The 27,231-nt window shown below is 34.3% G+C and overlaps 1 protein-coding gene across 1 annotated transcript in view; it reads right to left on the bottom strand.

Annotated features, from left to right (window-relative positions):
• The window catches only part of LOC143251258 (glutamate receptor ionotropic, kainate 2-like), a 427,216-nt gene that overhangs the window by 86,490 nt on the left and 313,495 nt on the right, over window positions 1–27,231 (bottom strand). The window contains exons 3-4 of the mRNA XM_076502702.1: window positions 2,421–2,576; window positions 349–600 (exon numbers count right to left, since the gene is read on the bottom strand). Coding sequence (XP_076358817.1) covers window positions 349–600; window positions 2,421–2,576 — 408 coding nt within the window. The remainder of the gene's footprint in view (window positions 1–348; window positions 601–2,420; window positions 2,577–27,231) is intronic.

The raw sequence follows: 27,231 nt of genomic DNA, 5'->3' as shown, positions 1-27,231 counted from the left end.
TTGACCCTTGCTTGAGCTGTAAAATGAACATACGAAGTACTGTCTCTTTCTGCTATCTAATCTCTAAATTACAAACAACGGAACACTATGAACTAAAAATGTAAAAGTAAGGAATTAATTCGATGACATTAAAATAACTTGTCAATAAAATAATTGTCATAGTTTAAGGCAAATGGTCTTATCAATACATGAAAATATAGAGAACAGTAATGCTATAAGATACCACTAAAAGGCTTTTAAACTCAGCTTATTTCAGAAGCTAGGCCTAGAATCGTTAAAATATGTATTTCCAATGAGTATAGTCTTAATAAAGGCCATTTATCTTTATAATACGATAAATATATATACCTTCGTAGTCTTCGTACACAATAGTGTAAGATGACCAGTCCTTAGTATCCACAAGGTCACGGAAAGCTTGACTCATGGACGAAAAACCAGGATTTAAGTTCAAAGAAAATGTGTTTGGGACGACTTTATTGTCCCAATGCAGATGGACATAAGGTACTTCCATAAAAGATGACGCCGACTGGATGAGGTAAGAAGATGATGACGAGAGCGAACCAACGACACCAACCACTCCAGAGCTGAACTGTCCACAGACTGAAAGGACAAGAACCATCTTATAATCTCCTTTCACAGTAACAATATACCGCTAGTTTATCAGACATATACCATTCAGAAACAATACACTCGTTAAATATACCGCTAGTTTATCAGACATATACCATTCAGAAACAATACACTCGTTAAATATACCGCTAGTTTATCAGACATATACCATTCAGAAACAATACACTCGTTAAATATACTGCTAGTTTATCAGACATATACCATTCAAACACAATAAACTTGTCAAATATACCGCTAGTTTATCAGACATATACCATTCAAAAACAATAACTTGTTAAATATACCGCTCGTCTATGAGACATGTACCACACAGAAATAAATTTCGTAAAGGTAGTGCTAATTTATCAGACATGTTTTATAATGAAACACGAAACATAGTAAGTAGTGCTAATTTATCAGACTTGTGTGTGTGTTTTCTTATAGCAAAGCCACATTTGGCTGTCTGCTGATCCCCCGAGGGAAATCGAATCCCTGATTTTAGCGTTGTAAATCCGTAGATTTATCACTGTACTAGCGGGAGTTATCAGACTTGTCCAGTGGAGACCAGAGAATGTTAGGTTAATCTACGCTGATTGAGGAATTAGTTTCACATTTGCTGTAATGAATGACCAAAGGACCGAATGTTTACATTAAATATTGGATGAAACAGCATATTGGATTTGTAGAAAGTTATGTGATTGTTTCAGAGCTAAGCCACAAATACCTGTTGTGACCTTTGTGGGAGTCGAAACTCGGGCGTTGTTGTTCACGTTCTTACATTGGCCACACTGATGGACAAGGTCATACATATATTATTTATACATAATTGTTCATACATAAATTTAAATTTCTTTATTTAAGTTTCGTCTTTAGTTCTTGACATCATAAACAGTTACGACACTTCTGGTGTTTCGAATGTGTTCTTATTTGAATGTCAAGCATTTAATCTATATAAAAGTCAGTGTGTGTCACATCCCGCTTGATTTCTCGAAATAGGGGGAGTTATGAAAGTCTAAATTTGTTGTTTTTTTTCAGCTAGAATTGTTGGATTAGTGTTTTCCCATTACGATTTTAGTGACGGACGTGCAGGTAGTCGTGAAACCTAATACGTTTAGTGATGTTGGTATACTAGTCCTAAATTAAGGACGATGTGTAGAATCACCTAACGTAGAATTTACAATGAAAGTAGAAATGTCGATTCAATTTTAAACTTAAATCGTTTGTGAATCATTGTTTTGTTTAATCACAAACGTTTTAAATAGAAACCAACCTCTTTAATCAACGCAGACTAAATTAATAAACACATATTTTTACAGTATTGTTGTCTCTATATTTCATTTTATCCTTTAACTACATCGACTAACAACAATATTAAGTTATACTCTAGTTGCTGAGCAACGCGACCTAAAAACCATTGTTCAAAACGCCTTGACTCTTCCATATATTAGAAATAACTAATATAACTTGTTTTACCAACAATTAGTCCATCAACACGCCACGAATTCATTTCATGAATGATCTTAATTTTAATGTTCAACAGCCTCGATTTATCTTTCTCTGTTTCTTTGTTGGGTAAGCTTGATTTCGGGAAAAAACATTTATTTTATTTAGCTATGAGATGTGTGGTAAGGGTATACTATGGGGCAGGATAATATTACTTGTCCAGTCATTTTTTATGATCTAGTCCCAATATATGATCTATATATGGTCTATACACGATATCTGTGATGGTCTATACACGATATCTGTGATGGTCTATACACGATATCTATGATGGTCTATACACGCTAACTATAAATGTATTTCCTCACCTTCTTGAAGCCCGCGATAAGAATCTCCAGGTTTAACTTTGCTGATTTGTACCGCTAGTTGTTTGCTGGGAAGGATACTACTGTCTGCATTAATTCCATCTACTCCAGACTGGAAAGCTTCTTCAATCTGTTTGTCATCTTCATCCATCAGAACACCTGCAGTACGTCATCATTAAATTAAGATAAAACCATTGTTTTTCACAGCATTAGTTCATTAGCGTTCGCAGCTTGACCGTTTCCTACATTCGTTTGGTCTGGTTTGTTTTTCGAGTTTCGTGCAAAGTTACTTGAGGGCTATCTGTGCAAGCCGTTCCTAATTTAGCAGTGTAAGACTAGAGGGAAGGCAGCTAGTCATCACCACCCACCGTCAACTCTTGGGCTACTCTTTTACCAACAAATAGTGTGAATGATCGTAAATAATAACGCCCCCACGGCTGAAAGAGCGAACATGTTTGGTGTGACGGAAATTCAAACCCGCGACCCAGAATTACGAATCGAGTGCCTCAACCACCTGACCGTGCTTAGCTCTTACGTTTGTTACCAATTATCTTTCGTGTTGTCATATCTAGTTGTATGAGGATTGACACGCGTCTATATTTAGAAATAAATGAGTCGAAAAAATAAAGAAGTATTTCAATGAAAACTCGCTAAATAATAACTTTCTTTGTTTAATGAGACGAATTGTTTGGTAGAGAAGAGTTAATACATGTCAAAGTTACACCCGTATCTATTATTATTGACACAATTGTTAGGCCTATAAAACGTTGACCGATATTCTGACAGGGCTGTGATAAACGTTAAAAGTTTTTGGTTTTTGATGTCAAAGAGAAGAAACTTGGAAAAATGTATACGCTTTCTGCTTTGAAAAACCAGTATTTAGAAGACATTTATAACTAAAAGTTGTATAACTTTAGTTATTTGATGTACATATTAAATATAACATAACGTTAAATTCGGTAAGCCTAACTAATTTCACCTTAGTTATGACACCAAACAAACCTTTTGGACGTTCACTGTTACATAACTTTGTCAAATGTATGATTAAACAGTGCCTTTTAGAGGTTCCCTGTTGGTAAACATTGTCAAATGTATGATTAAACGGTGCCGATTGGAGGTTCGCTGTCAGTTAACATTGTTAAATGCATCATTAGATAGTGCCTTTTGGAGGTTCTCAGTTAGCATTGTTAAATGTATGATTAAACAGTTCCTCGTGGATGTTCGCCGTTAGTTAACATTGCTAAATGTACGATTAAACAGTGCCTTTTGGAGGTTCGCTGTGAATTAACATTGTTAAATGTATGATTAAACGGTGCCTTTTGGAGGTTCCCGGTTAGTTAACATTGTTAAATGTATCATTAAACAGTGCCTCTTGGATGTTCGCTCTCAGTTAACATTGTTAAATGTGTGATTAAACAGTGCATTTTGGAGGTTCGCTGTTAGTTATCTTTGTTAAGTGTATCATTAAACAGTGCCTCTTGGATGTTCGCTCTCAGTTAACATTGTTAAATGTGTGATTAAACAGTTCCTTTTGGAGGTTCGTTGTTAGTTATCTTTGTTAAGTGTATCATTAAACAGTGCCTCTTGGAGTTTCACTGTTAGTTAACATTGTTGAATATGGGATTATACAGTGTCTTTTGGACTGTGATAACTCTGTGAGTTATCGTTGTTAAATATATCATTTAACAGAGCCTTTTAGGTTTTCTTTCTTATGGTTATTATTTTATAAATCTTATATAATTTTAAGATAGACAATTTTCAAACACGTTTCATAAGGATTTGAAATAAAAGAAAGAATAAATATGATGAGTGTCCGATAAACTTGTTTAAAATGTACTAATTAACGAACTAATATATCTTGTACCACTTAACCCTTCACTCAACGTACAATTTATCATGCAAATTGTGTTTGTAAACAAACACTGAACCAATTTCTACAGAAATACAACACGCGTTATATGAATATCTCAAGAACTATGTATAATAATATTTCAGTAACCATATTTTAATGTTGTTTGTTTATTTGTAATTAAACACAAAGCTACACAATGGGCTGGCTATCTGTGATCTGCCCACCACGGTTGTCGAAACCCAGATTCTACCTTAGTAACTGCACAGACATTCCGTGTGCCAGTAGGGATAGAACCCGTATTTTAATACCTTCTAACTTGCAAATTGAAGTTTACATATTCAAGTAAAGAGATATGATTTTTTATTTTTATCTGAAGTTTCAGCTTACGTTTTTATAGCGCCCGGCAAGGCCAGTTGGTTAAAGCACTCGTCTCCTTATCTGAGGGTCAAGGGTTCGAATCCGTGACACGACAAATATGCTCGCCCTTTCAATCGTGATATCATTATAATGTGACGGTGAACCCCACTATTAGTTGGTAAAAGAGTAGCTCAAGTGTTGGCGGTGGTTGATGATGACTAGCTGCCTTCCCTCTAGTCGTACACTACTAAATTAGGGACGGTTAGCGCAGTACGCCCTCGTGTAGCTTTGGGCGAAAGTCTTTGAGCAAGAAATATCCTTTAAACGTCGTCCCAAAACACCTTTTAATATCCTTTGAGGTTTATAGTTGTGAGAAGAACGTGTTCCCCTTTATACACTGATACACAGCCTGATTTTAATGACGTACTGTTTAATAATAACTCTAATTTATTAAGACTCAGTTATTGAAGAAATCTGTATGTCTTAAACATTTGTAGATAAGTTAGTGAAATGACTTCCTAATCAATACACTCAACGTCAAAGGTAGTTCCTGACGTAACAAGTTCACTGTTTTTTAGTGTTTATGATAATACTAAAGAAACTGTAGGGCAGTTGATGTTTTATATCACAAGATAAAACCTTCTGAACAATAAAATCATAGTCTTCTGACATGATAAATATCAGGTCATCCCTTAAGTATAGTCCAATTTTAGGTTCAGAAAAAACAAATTTAATGTTATTTAATAGTGTGTGTTCCATTATTATTAATTACTTTCTGCCAACGAATCACAAGCTTCTGAATGCCACTTCTATAAAATTCTTGGAGTTTGGAGGAAAATAATGTAGAGATGGTAGTTTTAACATCTTTATGTGTTTCAAACTCTTATCCATCAAGATAGTTCTGCAAATTTCGGAACAGATGATAATCAGATGGGACATGGTGTGGATAATAAGGAGGATGTGGAAGTTTTTTCCCTGTCCAGCTGGTCAATCTTTACAGATGTGATCCTTGCTGTTTGGAGCCGAGCATTATCCTGGTGTAACACAACACATTTATGATTGATCAAAGCAGGCCTCTTATTTTTCAGTGCAACATTAAAGCGTTCTAACTGTTGACAATAGATGTCTGAGGTAATCGTTACATTGAGTGGCGGCAACTGAAAGTGGATCACATCAACAGCATCCCACCAAACGCTTAACAAGACTTTCCTTGGGTGGAGGTCCATTTTGGGCTGTGCTTTAGCCAGTTTACCTGAACTGAGCCATTGCCTACGACGCTTAACATTTTTACAATATTTCAATTTTTTTTATCTTCAGTCACTAATATCTCTATACAAGGTGAGGCACGTTCGCGAAAGTGCAGAAAAGTTCAAATGTCAACTCTTGCTCTAAGGTTGGCTTCTGTCAACTCATGGGAAACCCATTTTCCAAGTTTTGACACCTTTCCAAGCTGTTGCAGATGACGGTGAACTATAGAATGGGTTGAATTAAGGTTCTGTTCTAGTTCTTCAACTGTTACAGCACAATCTTCATCAAGTGCAGCCAGCAGCAAGTCATCATTAAACTCAACAGGACGACCTGAATGTGGCACATCATTTAAGCTGTAGTCACCTGATCTGAACTTCTGTAACAACCTTCAACATTTTCTTTCATTGAGAGACTCTGCACCTTGAATGTTTCGTATAGTTTCTGCTGCACTATTGCCTTTTTAAACGTATAAATCATTATATACCTAATGTATTCCTCAGACACATCCATCTTCATAAGGGTTTATTTGATTAATGACATGAAAAGTGTAGTTGGTTTAGTTTCTTTTATTTGTCTGAAAATTTTTATACACGTCCTACTACATATTTAAGTCATTAAAACATTCTATAAAGACAGAAATGATGATGCACTTTCTGTATTAAATTTTCGGACATTACTTATGGGATGACCTGATAGAACCTGTTCCAGTACACCTATTTCAAGTGTCCTATACCGCAGTGTGAATATTTGTAGATAACTAAACATGCTTATCTTGAGCGTGTTTTAAGAAGAGATGAAACTGGTATCCGCTATTAAGAATATGTGCTTGTGTTTAGCTTCCTTTCAAACCATATACACCCGAGTCTAACAATTGGGCCCATCAAATATTTAAATACCTTGGATAATAATTCAGAAATGTATTTGTGTGTGATAGCGTTATGGGGGTATTGTTATGTCTTTGGTATTTTTGTTCAAAGTTTGCTGGGTGTAGTTAATAAAGGAAATTGTATTTGTAGCAAACTGAAATAGAGACTGCCACTCGAACCATTCTTTAAGACTCAACACAGTAACATTAACTTACACTAACGCTAATATTGCACTAATAGTTTTACTAATAGGTTGTGGTAACAGATGTAAACACAAACTATTTTATATATCTGAAGGAAGAACGTTAACATTACTCCAAGTTTCCAAAAGATGTTCTCAGTCTTTACTTATGGACAATCAGCCATCTTCAGAAATTTAACAATGATTGTTAAATACATTCATCAACTATCTGATTGGTGTATTGCTACTGAACTTAAGGCTTGTTAATAGCTGTGACTCTGAAGACAGTAGCTACTCAAGGGGCCTTGCATGGCCAAGCGTGTTAAGGCGTGCGACTCGTAATTTGAAGGTCGCGGGTTCGCATTCCCGTCGCGCCAAACATGCTCGCCCTTTCAGCCGTGGGGGCGTTATAATGTGACGGTCAATCTACTATTCGTTGGTAAAAGAGTAGCCCAAGAGTTGGCGGTGGGTGGTGATGACTAGCTGCCTTCCCTCTAGTCTTACACTGCTAAATTAGGGACGGCTAGCACAGATAGCCCTCGAGTAGCTATGTGCAAAATTCAAAATTCAAAAAACAAACATCTATTCAAGTTATGTCCACACATAACACAAACATATCTCTCATATTCTTCTGAATACCAGTTATTTCAAGATCTTTGATTATTGATTCAAAAAGCTTGTCTAATCCACACATGTTTACAGTAATTCGCCTGGAAGAAAGCTAATGGTTGAGTACACAATTAATAGGGTACAATAAATAGACAGCCGCCTAGGAATAACTTGTTCTGTCGTCAGACAAACTATAGATAATACTATTGAAATCTTTTATTGTCATATAGAAACAGTTGGCGAACATTGATTTGAATTTTTTGAAATAGTTTAACCTGTTCTTCCACGTTCTCTATCTATAATCAATTAGTAGAAACTCCCGAAATTATTTCCAGTTACGTCTTTATTAGATACAATTAAACATCAATACTTTCTTTAAGATAAATAAATCATTCTATTAAGTAAAATTAAACACAGCCACTCTCTTTCATGTGGGCTGAGCAGATAGCCCTTTGTGGCTTTGCTATACGAAAAACACACACACACTCTCTTTCATAAAAACTAACATCACCACTCCATTAAAAATGGCCTGGAATGGCCAGGTGGTTAAGGCACCAGACTCGTAAACCGACGGTCGCGGGTTCGAATCCCCGTTACATCAAACATGCTCGCCCTTTTATCCATGGGGGCGTTATAAGGTGATGGTCAATCCCCCAATTTGTTGGTAAAAGAGTTGGCGGTGGGTGGTGATGACTAGCTGTCTTCCCTCTAAGCTTAGACTGCTAATTTAGGGACGGCTAGCGCATATAGAACTCGAGTAGCTTTGCCTCTAATTCTAAACAAACAAACAAAAATCCATTAAAAACATTTAAACGACACAAATCTTCTTAAGACAAATTCACATCATAAATACATTTAAACACCAGTATTCTGTTTAAATTAATATCATATGTAATATAGTTAAACATCACTTGCTTTTAAAACAAGTTAACACCATCACTCCATTAAGAACAGGTACAGAGTAAGACTTGCACCGCTAAAAACATAGCACAGAGAGCCCATTGTGTAGCTCTGTGCTTGGTGGACAGAGCACATATAGCCTATTGTGTAGCTCTGTGCTTGGTAGATAGAGAACTGTGATATCATTAACTAGAAAACTGTGTCATCAGTAATTAGAAAAGTGTGATATCAGTAACTAGAAACTGTTTCATCAGTAATTAGAAAACTGTGTGATCGGTAACTAGAGAAATGTGATATCAGTAATTAGAAATCTGTGTCATCAGTAACTAGAAAACTGTGTCATCAGTAACTAGAGAAGTGTGATATCAGTAATTAGAAAACTGTGTCATCAGTAACTAGAGAAGTGTGATATCAGTAATTAGAAAACTGTGTCATCAGTAACTAGAAAACTGTGTCATCAGTAACTAGAAAACTGTGTCATCAATAACTAGAAAACTGTGTCATCAGTAACTAGAAAACTGTATCATCAGTAACTAGAAAACTGTCATCAGTAACTAGAGAACTGTGTCATCAGTAACTAGAAAAGTGTGATATCAGTAATTAGAAAACTGTGTCATCAGTAACTAGAGAAGTGTGATATCAGTAACTAGAAAACTGTGTCATCAGCAACTAGAGAAGTGTGATATCAGTAACTAGAAAACTGTGTCATCAGTAACTAGAAAACTGTGTCATCAGTAACTAGAGAAGTGTGATATCAGTAACTAGAGAACTGTGTCATCAGTAACTAGAAAACTGTGTCATCAGTAACTAGAAAACTGTGTCATCAGTAACTAGAAAACTGTGTCATCAGTAACTAGAAAACTGTATCATCAGTAACTAGAAAACTGTCATCAGTAACTAGAGAACTGTGTCATCAGTAACTAGAAAAGTGTGATATCAGTAACTAGAAAACTGTGTCATCAATAACTAGAAAACTGTGTCATCAGTAACTAGAAAACTGTATCATCAGTAACTAGAAAACTGTCATCAGTAACTAGAGAACTGTGTCATCAGTAACTAGAAAAGTGTGATATCAGTAATTAGAAAACTGTGTCATCAGTAACTAGAGAAGTGTGATATCAGTAACTAGAAAACTGTGTCATCAGCAACTAGAGAAGTGTGATATCAGTAACTAGAAAACTGTGTCATCAGTAACTAGAAAACTGTGTCATCAGTAACTAGAGAAGTGTGATATCAGTAACTAGAGAACTGTGTCATCAGTAACTAGAAAACTGTGTCATCAGTAACTAGAAAACTGTGTCATCAGTAACTAGAAAACTGTGTCATCAGTAACTAGAAAACTGTGATCAGTAACTAGAGAACTGTGTCATCAGCAACTAGAGAAGTGTGATATCAGTAACTAGAAAACTGTGTCATCAGTAACTAGAGAACTGTGTCATCAGTAACTAGAAAACTGTGTCATCAGTAACTAGAAAACTGTCATCAGTAACTAGAAAACTGTGTCATCAGTAACTAGAAAACTGTGTCATCAGTAACTAGAAAACTGTCATCAGTAACTAGAGAACTGTGTCATCAGTAACTAGAGAACTGTGTCATCAGTAACTAGAAAAGTGTGATATCAGTAACTAGAGAACTGTGGTAGTCGTGATTACTGTTGATAACTTTCGTTACATTATGGTAAATAATCTCGATTTTCGAAGTGGTTCGTGTATTACATTTAAGTTGTTATAAACTTTAATTAATTGTTAACTTTATTAACGTTAAACAATATTTGGATGTCTAATGAATGGTTCTAATAAAGCACAGAACTCTACCATGGGCTGCATGTACTGTGCCCATATTAAAAGACAAATCACAGTTTTCTCCATCATAAGCCTTCTGGTTTATCTCTAAGCTACCAAAAGGTTAAAGTTAATGAATGAAATTGGCATTGTTCTTAAACATAAATAATAGCTAATTTATCATTAGGGTAAACATTAACATAGAACCACCTGTATGATGTTATCATTAGGGTAAACATTAAAATAGAACCACCTGTATGATGTTATTATTAGGGTAAACATTAACATAGAACCACCTGTATGATGTTACCATTAGGGTAAACATTAAAATAGAACCACCTGTATGATGTTATCAATTGGGTAAACATTAACATAGAACCACCTGTATGATGTTATCATTAGGGTAAACATTAAAATAGAACTACCTGTATGATGTTATCATTAGGGTAAACATTAACATAGAACCACCTGTATGATGTTATCATTAGGGTAAACATTAACATAGAACCACCTGTATGATGTTACCATTAGGGTAAACATTAAAATAGAACCACCTGTATGATGTTATCAATTGGGTAAACATTAACATAGAACCACCTGTATGATGTTATCATTAGGGTAAACATTAAAATAGAACCACCTGTATGATGTTATCATTAGGGTAAACATTAACATAGAACCACCTGTATGATGTTATCATTAGGGTAAACATTAACATAGAACTACCTGTATGATGTTATCATTAGGGTAAACATTAACATAGAACCACCTGTATGATGTTATCATTAGGGTAAACATTGACATAGAACCACCTGTATGATGTTATCATTAGGGTAAACATTAAAATAGAACCACCTGCATGATGTTACCATTAGGGTAAACATTAAAATAGAACCACCTGTATGATGTTATCAATTGGGTAAAGATTAACATAGAACCACCTGTATGATGTTATCATTAGGGTAAACATTAAAATAGAACTACCTGTATGATGTTATCATTAGGGTAAACATTAACATAGAACCACCTGTATGATGTTATCATTAGGGTAAACATTAACATAGAACTACCTGTATGATGTTATCATTAGGGTAAACATTAAAATAGAACCACCTGTATGATGTTATCATTAGGGTAAACATTAACATAGAACCACCTGTATGATGTTACCATTAGGGTAAACATTAAAATAGAACCACCTGTATGATGTTATCAATTGGGTAAACATTAACATAGAACCACCTGTATGATGTTATCATTAGGGTAAACATTAAAATAGAACCACCTGTATGATGTTATCATTAGGGTAAACATTAACATAGAACCACCTGTATGATGTTATCATTAGGGTAAACATTAACATAGAACTACCTGTATGATGTTATCATTAGGGTAAACATTAACATAGAACCACCTGTATGATGTTATCATTAGGGTAAACATTAACATAGAACCACCTATATGATGTTACCACCAGGGTAAACATTAAAATAGAACCACCTGTATGATGTTATCAATTGGGTAAACATTAACATAGAACCACCTGTATGATGTTATCATTAGGGTAAACATTAAAATAGAACCACCTGTATGATGTAAGGGCCAAGGTTGTTTACTACTGCAACATTATTTATAAAATGGACGTGGACGGAAGTTGGTCCTTGATGGTCCGCAACGTTGCATGTGATTGTCATATGATCGAAATATTGTTTTCCACATATTCAACAATATTGAATGCAAATGTATACAAATGACCAAGTTGTTTAAATAACACTGTTGTTGTAATATGTGGTTCTACATGAATGAAACAAAAAAATATACAAAGTAAAGATGTGTAAAATCTTGGAATGGCTACAAACGAAAATATCTCTGAACACTGTCATTTGTGTATAGACACTTTGTCTTGGTCGATAGTCGCCATCTTAGGCTGGCATCGTCTGGTGATTAAGGCGTTCGACTCTCAAACTGCGTGTCACCGTAAAAGCGTTATAATTTAACGGATTATTGCACTATTCGTTGGTAATATAGTGTCCCTAAAGCTGGCAGTTGGTGCTGTTGACTAGCTGTTTTACCTTTAGTCTATTGCTGCTAATTTAGGGACAGCTAGAGCAAATGTCATTCGTTTAGCTTTGCGCGAAATTCTAAACAAGCCAAATAAATCGTCATCTTTGGTCTCGGAAGTTTTAATGATTGATAAAACTAGTTTTTCCCTTATTTTCAATTATTAAGTTATTTTTCTTTAGTAATGTAAAGTTATTATCAATTTGATAAACTTAACTTTCAATGTTCATTTATTTCTCCTTGATATACAGTATAGAGGTGTTTTCTGTCAACTCTAGTAAAGGGGTGCCACTCAGCCTGTCATACAACCTTATTTACATGTGCTGTTAAAAAGTGTTCAGAACATTAAACGTGTAGGGCGTAGCGAGCTGGAAAAGTCTAGGAAGCCCTGTCTCAAACGGCCCGGCCTGGCCAGGTGGTGAAGGCACTCGACTCGTAATCCGAGTGTTGCGGGTTTGAATTCCTGTCACACCAAACATGCTTGCCATTTCAGCTGTGGTTGCGTTATAATGTGACGTTTAATCCCACTATTCGTTGGTAAAAGAGTTGCCCAAGAGTTGGCAGTGGGTGGTGATAACTAGCTTCCTTCCATTTAGTCTTACACTACTAAATTAGAGACGGCTATCTGCGCTAGCCGATTTGCGCGAAATTCAAACAAAACCAAAACAATTAAGGCTAGTTGTCTTAAAAAAATAAAAGCGAAAACTCGTGATATGCGTACGAAGCGTATTTGCAATTTAGGTTAATTTTCGATTTTTAGGCTTTTGTTGGAATTTCTATTACAGATGTAGATGTAGCTACGGAAAAGTAAAGAATTTACTTAATGTGTTTCTTTACGCATGTGCTTGTGTAATGAAGTCTTTAAAGTTAATGTTATAAACGTTGTATAGAATAATGAACTTTAAATATCGTTCATTTTATGATCCGTGTAGACGTAAAAGTACCAATAAACAACTAGCCGTTATTGATTTCCATGTGAACTAGCACACATACACAGAAGTAATTATCAATGTACTTTTTCTTTTTATTATATAGAGTTGAATGCTAGCATATATACTCTTAATGGAGAGTAAATATGTGGCCCAATAGATAAAATATGTGTAGTACCTTTTATGATAGAAATATATAACTCTGTGATTTGGGAATGCAATGGTATTCTTATTGCAACTACTATCAAGCCTTAAAAATGAACAGATTACATTCAGGACAAAAAAGACGTAATGAAAAGCTTCCAAGCTAAACATCTAACTTTTAATTATACTTGTGACAGAAAAGAACACAACAAAACACCTAACATGGTGACCATAATCTGAACAAACTATATCAGTTCATTTTAAACATCAAATACTTAGTTAGGCCTTCTCGTACTCTAATATCTTCTATAAGGTGACATGGAATGTTGTCGATAAGGTTATTGATGTAATTCAGTGTTATTTCATCCTAACTTTTTCTTAGATGGCACTGCTACTCAGCTACAGTAGGTTGTTTAGGGTCATGATTAACAATTTTATGGCTCAGTTCTGTCCAACAGTCCTCAATGAAATTACAATCTGAAGACTTTGCTGGCCATAACAATCATCTAACGTCCTCCTGGTAGAGATAAACCTGTAAATACACAAACTGTGGCCAGTAGCAACGTCATTTTGAAACAGGAACTTATTGTGAAACCGTACCTTGGCAAATGGAAAAAATACGGTTTCTATGTGATGTCTGTAGGAGACACTATTGACGTATCCTTGTAGGATATGAAAAAAAAGGTTTTTATAGCAAGATGAATAGAAATATTCATCTGAAAATGTAACAAGTCGCCAGTATCTTAAGTGTAAGTTATCATCTTGTCTTGTCTAAGTATCTTAAGTGTAAGTTATCATCCTGTCTTGTCTAAGTATCTTAAGTGTAAGTTATCATCCTGCCTTGTCTTAGTATCTTAAGACGGTGACGGCGGTGAATTATGATTACTATTCTTGCAAAATGACCTTGTGTGGACAGTCTTATATTCACTGTTCTTCTGGATACCCCAGAACGAATATGTCATAAGATGTTGCAAGATTTCTTTCAACCTTGACGTGTTAACCCGATTATAACACGATCATATTGGAGAGTGGTTTTTTGACGTCTATCAATAGAATTTCCTGGAACAACGTTTCCTCCAGTTGAATGACGTATCAGGATTTGGGATAAAGTATACTGGAGATACCAAACTGTTCTGTTAGTGTTCACTTACTTCATATCGTTTCTGGTCAGTCAGACCGTTTGACGCCCTAAACTTCTGGTGCGTGAGGAAACATGACTCTACACCGAAACTGTCTGAACAAATCGATAACACTATGTAACACAAATTTTGTTCCTGGATAGTATGTCTTATTTCTTAATTGCTTATGTTGTAAAAGTACAGAAAATGACCATTATTCCCTTCAAACTTTGCTTTTGTAAACCTGGATAATGAAATTTAGAAATTAACCTATTTGTTATGTAAAAACAGGCAAATTTGTATATTTTTATTTACATAATGTCTGAATAAAACAACATATGAATCAGGATTTACATGTATTTATACTAAAGTTATACAAAAATGAACAAAAATGTTTAGAAGTGAGTAGTTTTTGGAGATTTGCGACTGTAATGTAAATCACTTTCACGTATCAGCCCCCAAATATAGTCTCCCATCATGTTTTTGTTATACGTTCTCAGGTCACAAAAGCAAAGTTTGAAGAGAAAAATAGGTCTTTTCCATTTACTTTAGGCATAAGCAATTGAGAAATAACACTTTCTGCCCAGGAACAAGAAAAATGAAAATTTTTGTCACATAGTGTTGTCAGTTTAGAAAAATATTACATCAAATATCGGCCTTTCATACAAAACAGGAACGTATGTACAAATCCTTAGAACCATAATAACAGTTTTAACACGTTTGTCAGATCATAAACAACGTTCTGTTTGGTACTTCAGTATTTACAGAAATATAGAACAGTATGGGAATATTTTGTCTGAAACTCCTGGAATTAACAGCGGATTCTGGAACACTTTGTTGATGTACATCAAAATCCCACGAAGTCGCTAGCTATGATGTTTTTTTCTAATTTTGCACAAAGGTACTCGAGGGTTATATACGCTTGCCGTCCCCAATTTAGCAGTGTAAGATTAGAGGGAAGGCAGCTAGTCATCACCACCCACCGCCAACTCTTGGACTACTCTTTTACTAACGAATAGTGAGATTGACTGTCACATCATAACGCTCCCAGAGTTGAAAGGGTGAGCATATTTGGAGTGACTGGAATTCGAACCCCCGACCCTCAGATTGCGAGTCGAGTGCCCTGACCACCTGACCATGCCTGACCGCACAAGCTCTGACGAGGGAAGGGATGTCTCACAAAGAGTTACGATCCTTAATTAACTTGTCCACATAACAGTGACCCCTAGATAGCATGACCTGAACAGCTTGAAACCTCGTGACTTTATCATGCTTGTGAAACCGTATTTATTTAATTACGGTGAATTTGACTGGCATAGGGATTCACATGGTCAGGTTTACCGAGTACTGTTAAAGTCTATATTTGTGTAGATATAGGTAGAGTTGAGAGTATTGAAAGATGGACAAAATTATTTAAATATATTAGTTTTTATTATTTTGATTAATTCAACAATCTCTGATTGTTTTAAAGGAAGGTTGTGTTTACACTGGCTAATTTTAAAAATATCATTTATGACTTTCACAGGGTTTGGGAATTATGAGACGTTATTGTCTGAAAATATACACTGACAAGAATATTAACACGTGAATTATGGGAGATTTGGTAATGGTCTGTTGAAACAGGTTGTTTCTATAGTCAACATATATTATTTACTAATTCAACACTAACATATAAAACAGTTCTAACTAGTACTTTGTACCTTTGAAATTAATTTGCTCAGCGTTAAGTATAGGCTGATAACACTAAATGCCAGGTTTTAATATTCACAAAAGGCACGAAACAAATAGCTCATTGTGTAGCTTTGTCTTTAATAACAGACAAAAATAACTTCTAAAATATGACATTATTAAAACCTGTGTCACTTGAAACGCTTCTTTTAGCAGCTACATTAAAATAAATACCTGGTATATTCATAATATCTGGTTATTATTAAATTATAGAAAAGTATGCAAAACAAGGATCTCTAGAAACCACGTGACTTAAGTATGAAAACAGTTACAAGTTCTGACACTAGTTGATCATGTAAATCAACAATTAGGGTTAACGTATGATGATTTACAAGTTACATGACCATAAATATATTCTAACAGTTGATTTGTGCCTAATCTTAAACGAGCAAATATAGCTAGCTATATACATACTAGTTACACTGAAAAAGTTATTTTTATGAAAACAATTCACAGTACTCTGATATGCTGCTGTTGTTTTTATGAATTTAATAGAACATTGCAAATATTATCATATGTAGGGGCCCTTAAGCAAGGCACTGATGTCTAGGGGCACTTCCATTTGATTACGCTGAGTGCAGAAAATGTTATGATTGAAACCATTGGCGGAGTCTCTTTGTAGAAAAAAGAATGCTGGTGGATAAGTTATCTTTCGACACAACAACATGTGAGCCGTTTACACGTTAAAAATAATATTTACAAGTGTGCTTGTCATAAGAGATCAGTATTAAACCTATTAGATTTTTCAAACTCTACGTGTTTACATAGTCACTTAGTCAATTTTAGTGGAGTGGTTGTCATAATTTGTCTTAAGGATACTAGTGGCGTTTAATTGTTTATAATAGAGAAGCTGTGTTAATTTGTGTTAAAGGTAGTAGTGGTGTTTAGTTGCTGTTAGTAGAGTGGTGGTGTTTCCTGTTTTAGAGAGAGTATTGTTTAATTTTTTACAATAGTTGAATTGTCGTAAACAGATCAGTGTTAAGTGTTTTTAATGGTTTTCAAATTCCTCTTTGTGACGTCATGGAAACGAAACCTCTGTTTATCGAAAGCTCTGCATTGATTCTTATCAAGATGTGTAACTTTAAACAAATAATAGCTATTTAAGATAAACACGGGATGGAACTAGCACGTGTTCTTCTAGATTCAGCAATCAGGAGTTTTATTGGAAAATGCTTATAAGCTATTTATCTAACCCTAAATCTTTTAAATTACCATCAGGTATGAAGTGATGATCTGGAAAACTAATTTCTAATGTTCCTGAACAATGAAGTTGAGAGTAAAGATCATTTATTTTTTCACACATAATAACGACAAATTATTTCAGTAATGGTGAAGTATTAGCTTGTTTATTGTAATTTTCATTTGAATTGTGGATTTCGTTTTTGTTTAGGATAATGATGTAAGTCTCTGTTAGAATATTTCCACAGTATAAAAAGCAATGAAGGTGATCGTCATTCAAAGTAGTTTAAACAAAAATAATGGATTAATGGATTTGTAACCATGGAGAACCACCAGAGTGCACTGTGTAAGCTATCATCGTCAGAGAGTAATAACACAATTCACTGGTTAGGTAGGTAATCGCCAGTCCATAATGGCTGTAGCGATCTTGTCCTAAAAGCTGTTGTGACAAAATACAGTTTGTGACTTCTACTCATTCTGCGAATATAACTCGACAACACAGACCTTCATTTCTCAATGTTCAGAGTTAGAAAACAAACTGGTTGAAAATCAGTGATGTCGAGAAACCCACTTGTTGAGAAATCTATATGCAAAAGCGGCTCGTTTGGGTTGAGAAAATAATTTACATAGAAGAGCGAACAACGTTTCGACCTTCTTCGGTCATCGTCAGGTTCACAAAGAAAGAGATAACTTACCGGAAGCTGATCACATGTTTGAAAGGGATTGTGTAACTGAGTGTCGGAATGTAGAGGGCAAGCTTAGATGTTTAAATATATAATTTTATTTATTTTATTATATTAATATAGGTATAAAGGCGTTCCTTTATATTGGTTTATTTTGGGTTTAAGCTGTTGTATAAGTAAGGCTTCTTTAATTTTGCGTTTGTTTATGTTTGTTTATTTAGTATTTGAGTGTTTTCTATGGTTATGTTGTGTTTATTTGACTTGCAGTGTTCGAAAGTGTGAAGGTGACTTTTTATGTTCGTTGAATCTGGTTTCCATTTTTCTACTTGTTTCTCCAATATAGAAGTCGTGGCAGTTATCACATTGTATTTTATAAATAATGTTGGTGTGGTGTTTGCTAGTGTAGTTTTTACATAGTATAGACCTTAGTTTTGTGCCTGGTTTTTGAATAAATTTGGTATTAACTGGAATGTCATATTTTGTTACTAGTTTTTGCCAAATGTTGGTTAACGAGTTTGCCAAACGAGCCGTTTTTGCATATAAACTGGTTGAAATATACAATAGTACATAATATACCTGTATACGTCATAGAACCACTTGTGGAGTTCAGTATTGCATACTGGAATGTAAAACAAACATAAATGTAGTTTCTATTTTATCCCAAAAATCGTAATACATTCCTTCTAATTGAGCAGGCTCTCGGTGTCAGAAAGTGTTGTCTATAAATATCATTCTTCTTTGTCCAGGTACAAAGAGAGATTAGTTACGACCATACTAGGTTACCAGTTTACATGAACATAATTATTAAATGTACTGTAGAAACCATACTTAGTTACCAGTTTACATGAACATAATTATTAAATGTACTGTAGAAACCATACTTGGTTACCAGTTTACATGAACATAATTATTAAATGTACTGTAGAACCATACTTGGTTACCAGTTTACTTGAACATAATTATTAAATGTACTGTAGAACCATACTTGGTTACTAGCTTACATATTCTTTACTTTTTCTATAGAAACCATAGTTGGATAGTAGCTGTACCTGTACATGATTATTAAACGTTTCTGCAGATATCAGTTTTGGTTTAGAGCTGTTATCGATTCACAAACAACATTGTACGTGAAATAACGTAGAAAGGAAATTCTTTGATGAAATGACAAAGTTTCTTGTCACAAACGATTTAAAAGTTTGTTTGCTTCAATTACTAGCAGTTTATAATCTATATTTAACAGAATGTGCTGTGGTTCCACAAGTAAGGCCACTTATACAATAATTACTAGTTGTTTATAATCTATATTTAACAGAATGTGCTGTGGTTCCACAAGTAAGGCCACTTATACAATAATTACTAGTTGTTTATAATCTATATTTAACAGAATGTGCTGTGGTTCCACATGTAAGACCACTTATACAATAATTACTAGTTGTTTATAATCTATATTTAACAGAATGTGCTGTGGTTCCACATGTAAGACCACTTATACAATAATTACTAGTTGTTTATAATCTATATTTAACAGAATGTGCTGTGGTTCCACAAGTAAGGCCACTTATACAATAATTACTAGTTGTTTATAATCTATATTTAACAGAATGTGCTGTGGTTCCACAAGTAAGGCCACTTATACAATAATTACTAGTTGTTTATAATCTATATTTAACAGAATGTGCTGTGGTTCCACATGTAAGACCACTTATACAATAATTACTAGTTGTTTATAATCTATATTTAACAGAATGTGCTGTGGTTCCACAAGTTAGACCACTTATACAATAATTACTAGTTGTTTATAATTTATATTTAACAGAATGTGCTCTGGTTCCACAAGTAAGACCACTTATACAATAATTACTAGTTGTTTATAATCTATATTTAACAGAATGTGCTCTGGTTCCACAAGTAAGACCACTTATACAATAATTACTAATTGTTTATAATCTATATTTAACAGAATGTGCTGTGGTTCCACAAGTAAGACCACTTATACAATAATTACTAGTTGTTTATAATCTATATTTAACAGAATGTGCTCTGGTTCCACAAGTAAGACCACTTATACAATAATTACTAGTTGTTTATAATCTATATTTAACAGAATGTGCTGTGGTTCCACAAGTTAGACCACTTATACAATAATTACTAGTTGTTTATAATCTATATTTAACAGAATGTGCTCTGGTTCCACAAGTAAGACCACTTATACAATAATTACTAGTTGTTTATAATCTATATTTAACAGAATGTGCTCTGGTTCCACAAGTAAGACCACTTATACAATAATTACTAATTGTTTATAATCTATATTTAACAGATTGTGCTGTGGTTCCACAAGTAAGACCACTTATACAATAATTACTAGTTGTTTATAATCTATATTTAACAGAATGTGCTCTGGTTCCACAAGTAAGACCACTTATACAATAATTACTAATTGTTTATAATCTATATTTAACAGAATGTGCTGTGGTTCCACAAGGAAGACCACTTATCCAATTACCCATCATACTGTTATCATTGTTCGCTCCCGACACCAGTTTATAATCTATATTTACTCTGGTTCCACAAGTAAGACCACTTATACAATAATTACTAGCAGTTTATAATCTATATTTAACAGAATGTGCTCTGGTTCCACAAGTAAGACCACTTATACAATAATTACTAGTTGTTTATAATCTATATTTAACAGAATGTGCTTAGGTTCCACAAGTAAGGCCACTTATACAATAATTATTAGTTGTTTATATTCTATATTTAACAGAATGTGCTCTGGTTCCACAAGTAAGACCACTTATACAATAATTACTAGTTGTTTATAATTTATATTTAACAGAATGTGCTCTGGTTCCACAAGTAAGACCACTTATACAATAATTACTAGTTGTTTATAATCTATATTTAACAGAATGTGCTCTGGTTCCACAAGTAAGACCACTTATACAATAATTACTAGTTGTTTATAATCTATATTTAACAGAATGTGCTCTGGTTCCACAAGTAAGGCCACTTACACAATAATTACTAGCAGTTTATAATCTATATTTAACAGAATGTGCTGTGGTTCCACAAGTAAGGCCACTTATACAATAATTACTAGTTGTTTATAATCTATATTTAACAGAATGTGCTGTGGTTCCACAAGGAAGACCACTTATCCAATTACCCATCATACTGTTATCAATGTTCGCTCCCGACACCAGTTAAACGAAAATAACCATTCCATAAAATATACAGTATTTAATATATATATATAGATATATATATATACACACAAATATATAGTAGTTAATACATATACAAATATACTTAATTTGATTGCACTGTTGTGTTCACAAACATTTTTTGATGGTTCTAGTTACAATACCGTTCTGTTGTGTTAGTTACCATGCTGTACATGCTCGGCATGGAGAGGTCGTTAAGGACCTCGACTCTTAATCTGAGGGTCGAATTCCCGGTCACCAAACATGCTCGCCCTTTCAGCCGTGGGAGCATTATAATGTGACGGTCGATCCCACTCTTCGTTGGTGAAAGAGTAGCCCAAGAGTTATCAGTGGGCAGTGATGACTAGCCGCTTTCCCCTTAGTTTTACACTGATAAACAAGGGACGACTAGCGCAGATAGCCTTCGAGTAGATTCGCGCGAAATTAAATACAAACCAAACCATACTGTACTTTTGTGTTAGATTCCATACTTAATTTTTATGTTAGATACCATATTGTTCAGTAATGTAAGTTACCACACTGTACGTTAATTGACATATTATTATGCGACGTTACTTACCATAGTGAACTGTAATGTTAATTAGTGACGTTACTTACCATAGTGAACTGTAGTGTTAATTAGTGACGTTACTTACCAAAGTGAACTGTAGTGTTAATTGGTGACGTTACTTACCATAGTGAACTGTAGTGTTAATTAGTGACGTAACTTACTATAGTGAACTGTAGTGTTAGTTAGTGACGTAACTTACCATAGTGAACAGTAGTTTTAATTAGTGACGTTACTTACCAAAGTGAACTGTAGTGTTAATTGGTGACGTTACTTACCATAGTGAACTATAGTGTCAATTAGTGACGTTACTTACCAAAGTGAACTGTAGTGTTAATTGGTGACGTTACTTACCATAGTGAACTGTAGTGTTAATTAGTGACGTAACTTACTATAGTGAACTGTAGTGTTAATTAGTGACGTAACTTACCATAGTGAACAGTGGTATTAATTAGTGACGTTACTTACCAAAGCGAACTGTAGTGTTAATTGGTGACGTTACTTACCATAGTGAACTGTAGTGTTAATTAGTGACGTTACTTACTATAGTGAACTGTAGTGTTAATTAGTGACGTTACTTACCATAGTGAACTGTAGTGTTAATTAGTGACGTTACTTACCATAGTGTACTGTAGTGTTAATTAGTGACGTTACTTACCAAAGTGAACTGTAGTGTTAATTAGTGACGTTATTTACCACAGTTAATTGTAGTGTTAATTAGTGACGTTACTTACCATAGTGAACTGTAGTGTTAATTAGTGACGTTACTTACCATAGTGAACTGTAGTGTTAATTAGTGACGTTACTTACCATAGTGAACTGTATTGTTAATTAGTGACGTTACTTACCATAGTGTACTGTAGTGTTAATTAGTGACGTTACTTACCATAGTGAACTGTTATGTTAATTAATAACGTTACTTACCATAGTGAACTGTAGTGTTAATTAGTGACGTTACTTACCATAGTGAACTGTTCTGTTTATTAGTGACGTTACTTACCATAGTGTACTGTAGTGTTAATTAGTGACGTTACTTACCAAAGTGAACTGTAGTGTTAATTAGTGACGTTACTTACCAAAGTGAACTGTAGTGTTAATTAGTGACGTTACTTACCAAAGTGAACTGTAGTGTTAATTGGTAACGTTACTTACCAGTGAACTGTAGTGTTAATTAGTGACGTAGTGTTAATTAGTGACGTCACTTACCATTATGAACTGTACAGTTAATTAGTGACGTTACTTACCATAGTGAACTGTAGTGTTAATTAGTGACGTTACTTACCATAGTGAACTGTAGTGTTAATTAGTGACGTTACTTACCATAGTGAACTGTAGTGTTAATTAGTGACGTTACTTACCAAAGTGAACTGTAGTGTTAATTGGTAACGTTACTTACCATAGTGAACTGTAGTGTTAAATAGTGACGTTACTTCCCATAGTGAACTGTAGTGTTAATTAGTGACGTTACTTACCATAGTGAACTGTTCTGTTAATTAGTAACGTTACTTACCAAAGTGAACTGTAGTGTTAATTAGTGACGTTACTTACCATAGTGAACTGTAGTGTTAATTGGTGACGTTACTTACCATAGTGAACTGTAGTGTTAATTAGTGACGTTACTTACCATAGTGAACTGTAGTGTTAATTGGTGACGTTACTTACCATGAACTGTGAATTGGTGACGTTACTGTGAACTGTAGTGTTAATTAGTGACGTTACTTACCATAGTGAACTGTAGTGTTAATTAGTGACGTTACTTACCATAGTGAACTGTAGTGTTAATTAGTGACGTTACTTACCATAGTGAACTGTAGTGTTAATTAGTGACGTTACTTACCATAGTGAACTGTAGTGTTAATTAGTGACGTTACTTACCATAGTGAACTGTAGTGTTAATTAGTGACGTTACTTACCAAAGTGAACTGTAGTGTTAATTAGTGACGTTACTTACCATAGTGAACTGTAGTGTTAATTAGTGACGTTACTTACCATAGTGAACTGTAGTGTTAATTAGTGACGTTACTTACCATAGTGAACTGTAGTGTTAATTAGTGACGTTACTTACCATAGTGAACTGTAGTGTTAATTAGTGACGTTACTTACCATAGTGAACTGTAGTGTTAATTAGTGACGTTACTTACCATAGTGAACTGTAGTGTTAATTAGTGACGTTACTTACCATAGTGAACTGTAGTGTTAATTAGTGACGTTACTTACCATAGTGAACTGTAGTGTTAATTAGTGACGTTACTTACCATAGTGAACTGTAGTGTTAATTAGTGACGTTACTTACCATAGTGAACTGTAGTGTTAATTAGTGACGTTACTTACCATAGTGAACTGTAGTGTTAATTAGTGACGTTACTTACCATAGTGAACTGTAGTGTTAATTAGTGACGTTACTTACCATAGTGAACTGTAGTGTTAATTGGTGACGTTACTTACCATAGTGAACTGTAGTGTTAATTAGTGACGTTACTTACCATAGTGAACTGTAGTGTTAATTAGTGACGTTACTTACCATAGTGAACTGTAGTGTTAATTAGTGACGTTACTTACCATAGTGAACTGTAGTGTTAATTAGTGACGTTACTTACCATAGTGAACTGTAGTGTTAATTAGTGACGTTACTTACCATAGTGAACTGTAGTGTTAATTAGTGACGTTACTTACCATAGTGAACTGTAGTGTTAATTAGTGACGTTACTTACCATAGTGAACTGTAGTGTTAATTAGTGACGTTACTTACCATAGTGAACTGTAGTGTTAATTAGTGACGTTACTTACCATAGTGAACTGTAGTGTTAATTAGTGACGTTACTTACCATAGTGAACTGTAGTGTTAATTAGTGACGTTACTTACCATAGTGAACTGTAGTGTTAATTAGTGACGTTACTTACCATAGTGAACTGTAGTGTTAATTAGTGACGTTACTTACCATAGTGAACTGTAGTGTTAATTAGTGACGTTACTTACCATAGTGAACTGTAGTGTTAATTAGTGACGTTACTTACCATAGTGAACTGTAGTGTTAATTAGTGACGTTACTTACCATAGTGAACTGTAGTGTTAATTAGTGACGTTACTTACCATAGTGAACTGTAGTGTTAATTGGTGACGTTACTTACCATAGTGAACTGTAGTGTTAATTAGTGACGTTACTTACCATAGTGAACTGTAGTGTTAATTAGTGACGTTACTTACCATAGTGAACTGTAGTGTTAATTAGTGACGTTACTTACCATAGTGAACTGTAGTGTTAATTAGTGACGTTACTTACCATAGTGAACTGTAGTGTTAATTAGTGACGTTACTTACCATAGTGAACTGTAGTGTTAATTAGTGACGTTACTTACCATAGTGAACTGTAGTGTTAATTAGTGACGTTACTTACCATAGTGAACTGTAGTGTTAATTGGTGACGTTACTTACCATAGTGAACTGTAGTGTTAATTAGTGACGTTACTTACCATAGTGAACTGTAGTGTTAATTAGTGACGTTACTTACCATAGTGAACTGTAGTGTTAATTAGTGACGTTACTTACCATAGTGAACTGTAGTGTTAATTAGTGACGTTACTTACCATAGTGAACTGTAGTGTTAATTAGTGACGTTACTTACCATAGTGAACTGTAGTGTTAATTAGTGACGTTACTTACCATAGTGAACTGTAGTGTTAATTAGTGACGTTACTTACCATAGTGAACTGTAGTGTTAATTAGTGACGTTACTTACCATAGTGAACTGTAGTGTTAATTAGTGACGTTACTTACCATAGTGAACTGTAGTGTTAATTAGTGACGTTACTTACCATAGTGAACTGTAGTGTTAATTAGTGACGTTACTTACCATAGTGAACTGTAGTGTTAATTAGTGACGTTACTTACCATAGTGAACTGTAGTGTTAATTAGTGACGTTACTTACCATAGTGAACTGTAGTGTTAATTAGTGACGTTACTTACCATAGTGAACTGTAGTGTTAATTAGTGACGTTACTTACCATAGTGAACTGTAGTGTTAATTAGTGACGTTACTTACCATAGTGAACTGTAGTGTTAATTAGTGACGTTACTTACCATAGTGAACTGTAGTGTTAATTAGTGACGTTACTTACCATAGTGAACTGTAGTGTTAATTAGTGACGTTACTTACCATAGTGAACTGTAGTGTTAATTAGTGACGTTACTTACCATAGTGAACTGTAGTGTTAATTGAGTGACGTTACGTTACCATAGTGAACTGTAGTGTTAATTAGTGACGTTACTTACCATAGTGAACTGTAGTGTTAATTAGTGACGTTACTTACCATAGTGAACTGTAGTGTTAATTAGTGACGTTACTTACCATAGTGAACTGTAGTGTTAATTAGTGACGTTACTTACCATAGTGAACTGTAGTGTTAATTAGTGACGTTACTTACCATAGTGAACTGTAGTGTTAATTAGTGACGTTACTTACCATAGTGAACTGTAGTGTTAATTAGTGACGTTACTTACCATAGTGAACTGTAGTGTTAATTAGTGACGTTACTTACCATAGTGAACTGTAGTGTTAATTAGTGACGTTACTTACCATAGTGAACTGTAGTGTTAATTAGTGACGTTACTTACCATAGTGAACTGTAGTGTTAATTAGTGACGTTACTTACCATAGTGAACTGTAGTGTTAATTAGTGACGTTACTTACCATAGTGAACTGTAGTGTTAATTAGTGACGTTACTTACCATAGTGAACTGTAGTGTTAATTAGTGACGTTACTTACCATAGTGAACTGTAGTGTTAATTAGTGACGTTACTTACCATAGTGAACTGTAGTGTTAATTAGTGACGTTACTTACCATAGTGAACTGTAGTGTTAATTAGTGACGTTACTTACCATAGTGAACTGTAGTGTTAATTAGTGACGTTACTTACCATAGTGAACTGTAGTGTTAATTAGTGACGTTACTTACCATAGTGAACTGTAGTGTTAATTAGTGACGTTACTTACCATAGTGAACTGTAGTGTTAATTAGTGACGTTACTTACCATAGTGAACTGTAGTGTTAATTAGTGACGTTACTTACCATAGTGAACTGTAGTGTTAATTAGTGACGTTACTTACCATAGTGAACTGTAGTGTTAATTAGTGACGTTACTTACCATAGTGAACTGTAGTGTTAATTAGTGACGTTACTTACCATAGTGAACTGTAGTGTTAATTAGTGACGTTACTTACCATAGTGAACTGTAGTGTTAATTAGTGACGTTACTTACCATAGTGAACTGTAGTGTTAATTAGTGACGTTACTTACCATAGTGAACTGTAGTGTTAATTAGTGACGTTACTTACCATAGTGAACTGTAGTGTTAATTAGTGACGTTACTTACCATAGTGAACTGTAGTGTTAATTAGTGA

This window comes from Tachypleus tridentatus, chromosome 5, assembly GCF_004210375.1.
Source record: "Tachypleus tridentatus isolate NWPU-2018 chromosome 5, ASM421037v1, whole genome shotgun sequence".
NCBI lineage: Eukaryota > Metazoa > Arthropoda > Merostomata > Xiphosura > Limulidae > Tachypleus > Tachypleus tridentatus.
Note: the sequence above shows the minus strand (reverse complement) of the source record. Positions and strands in the feature narration are given on the sequence as shown.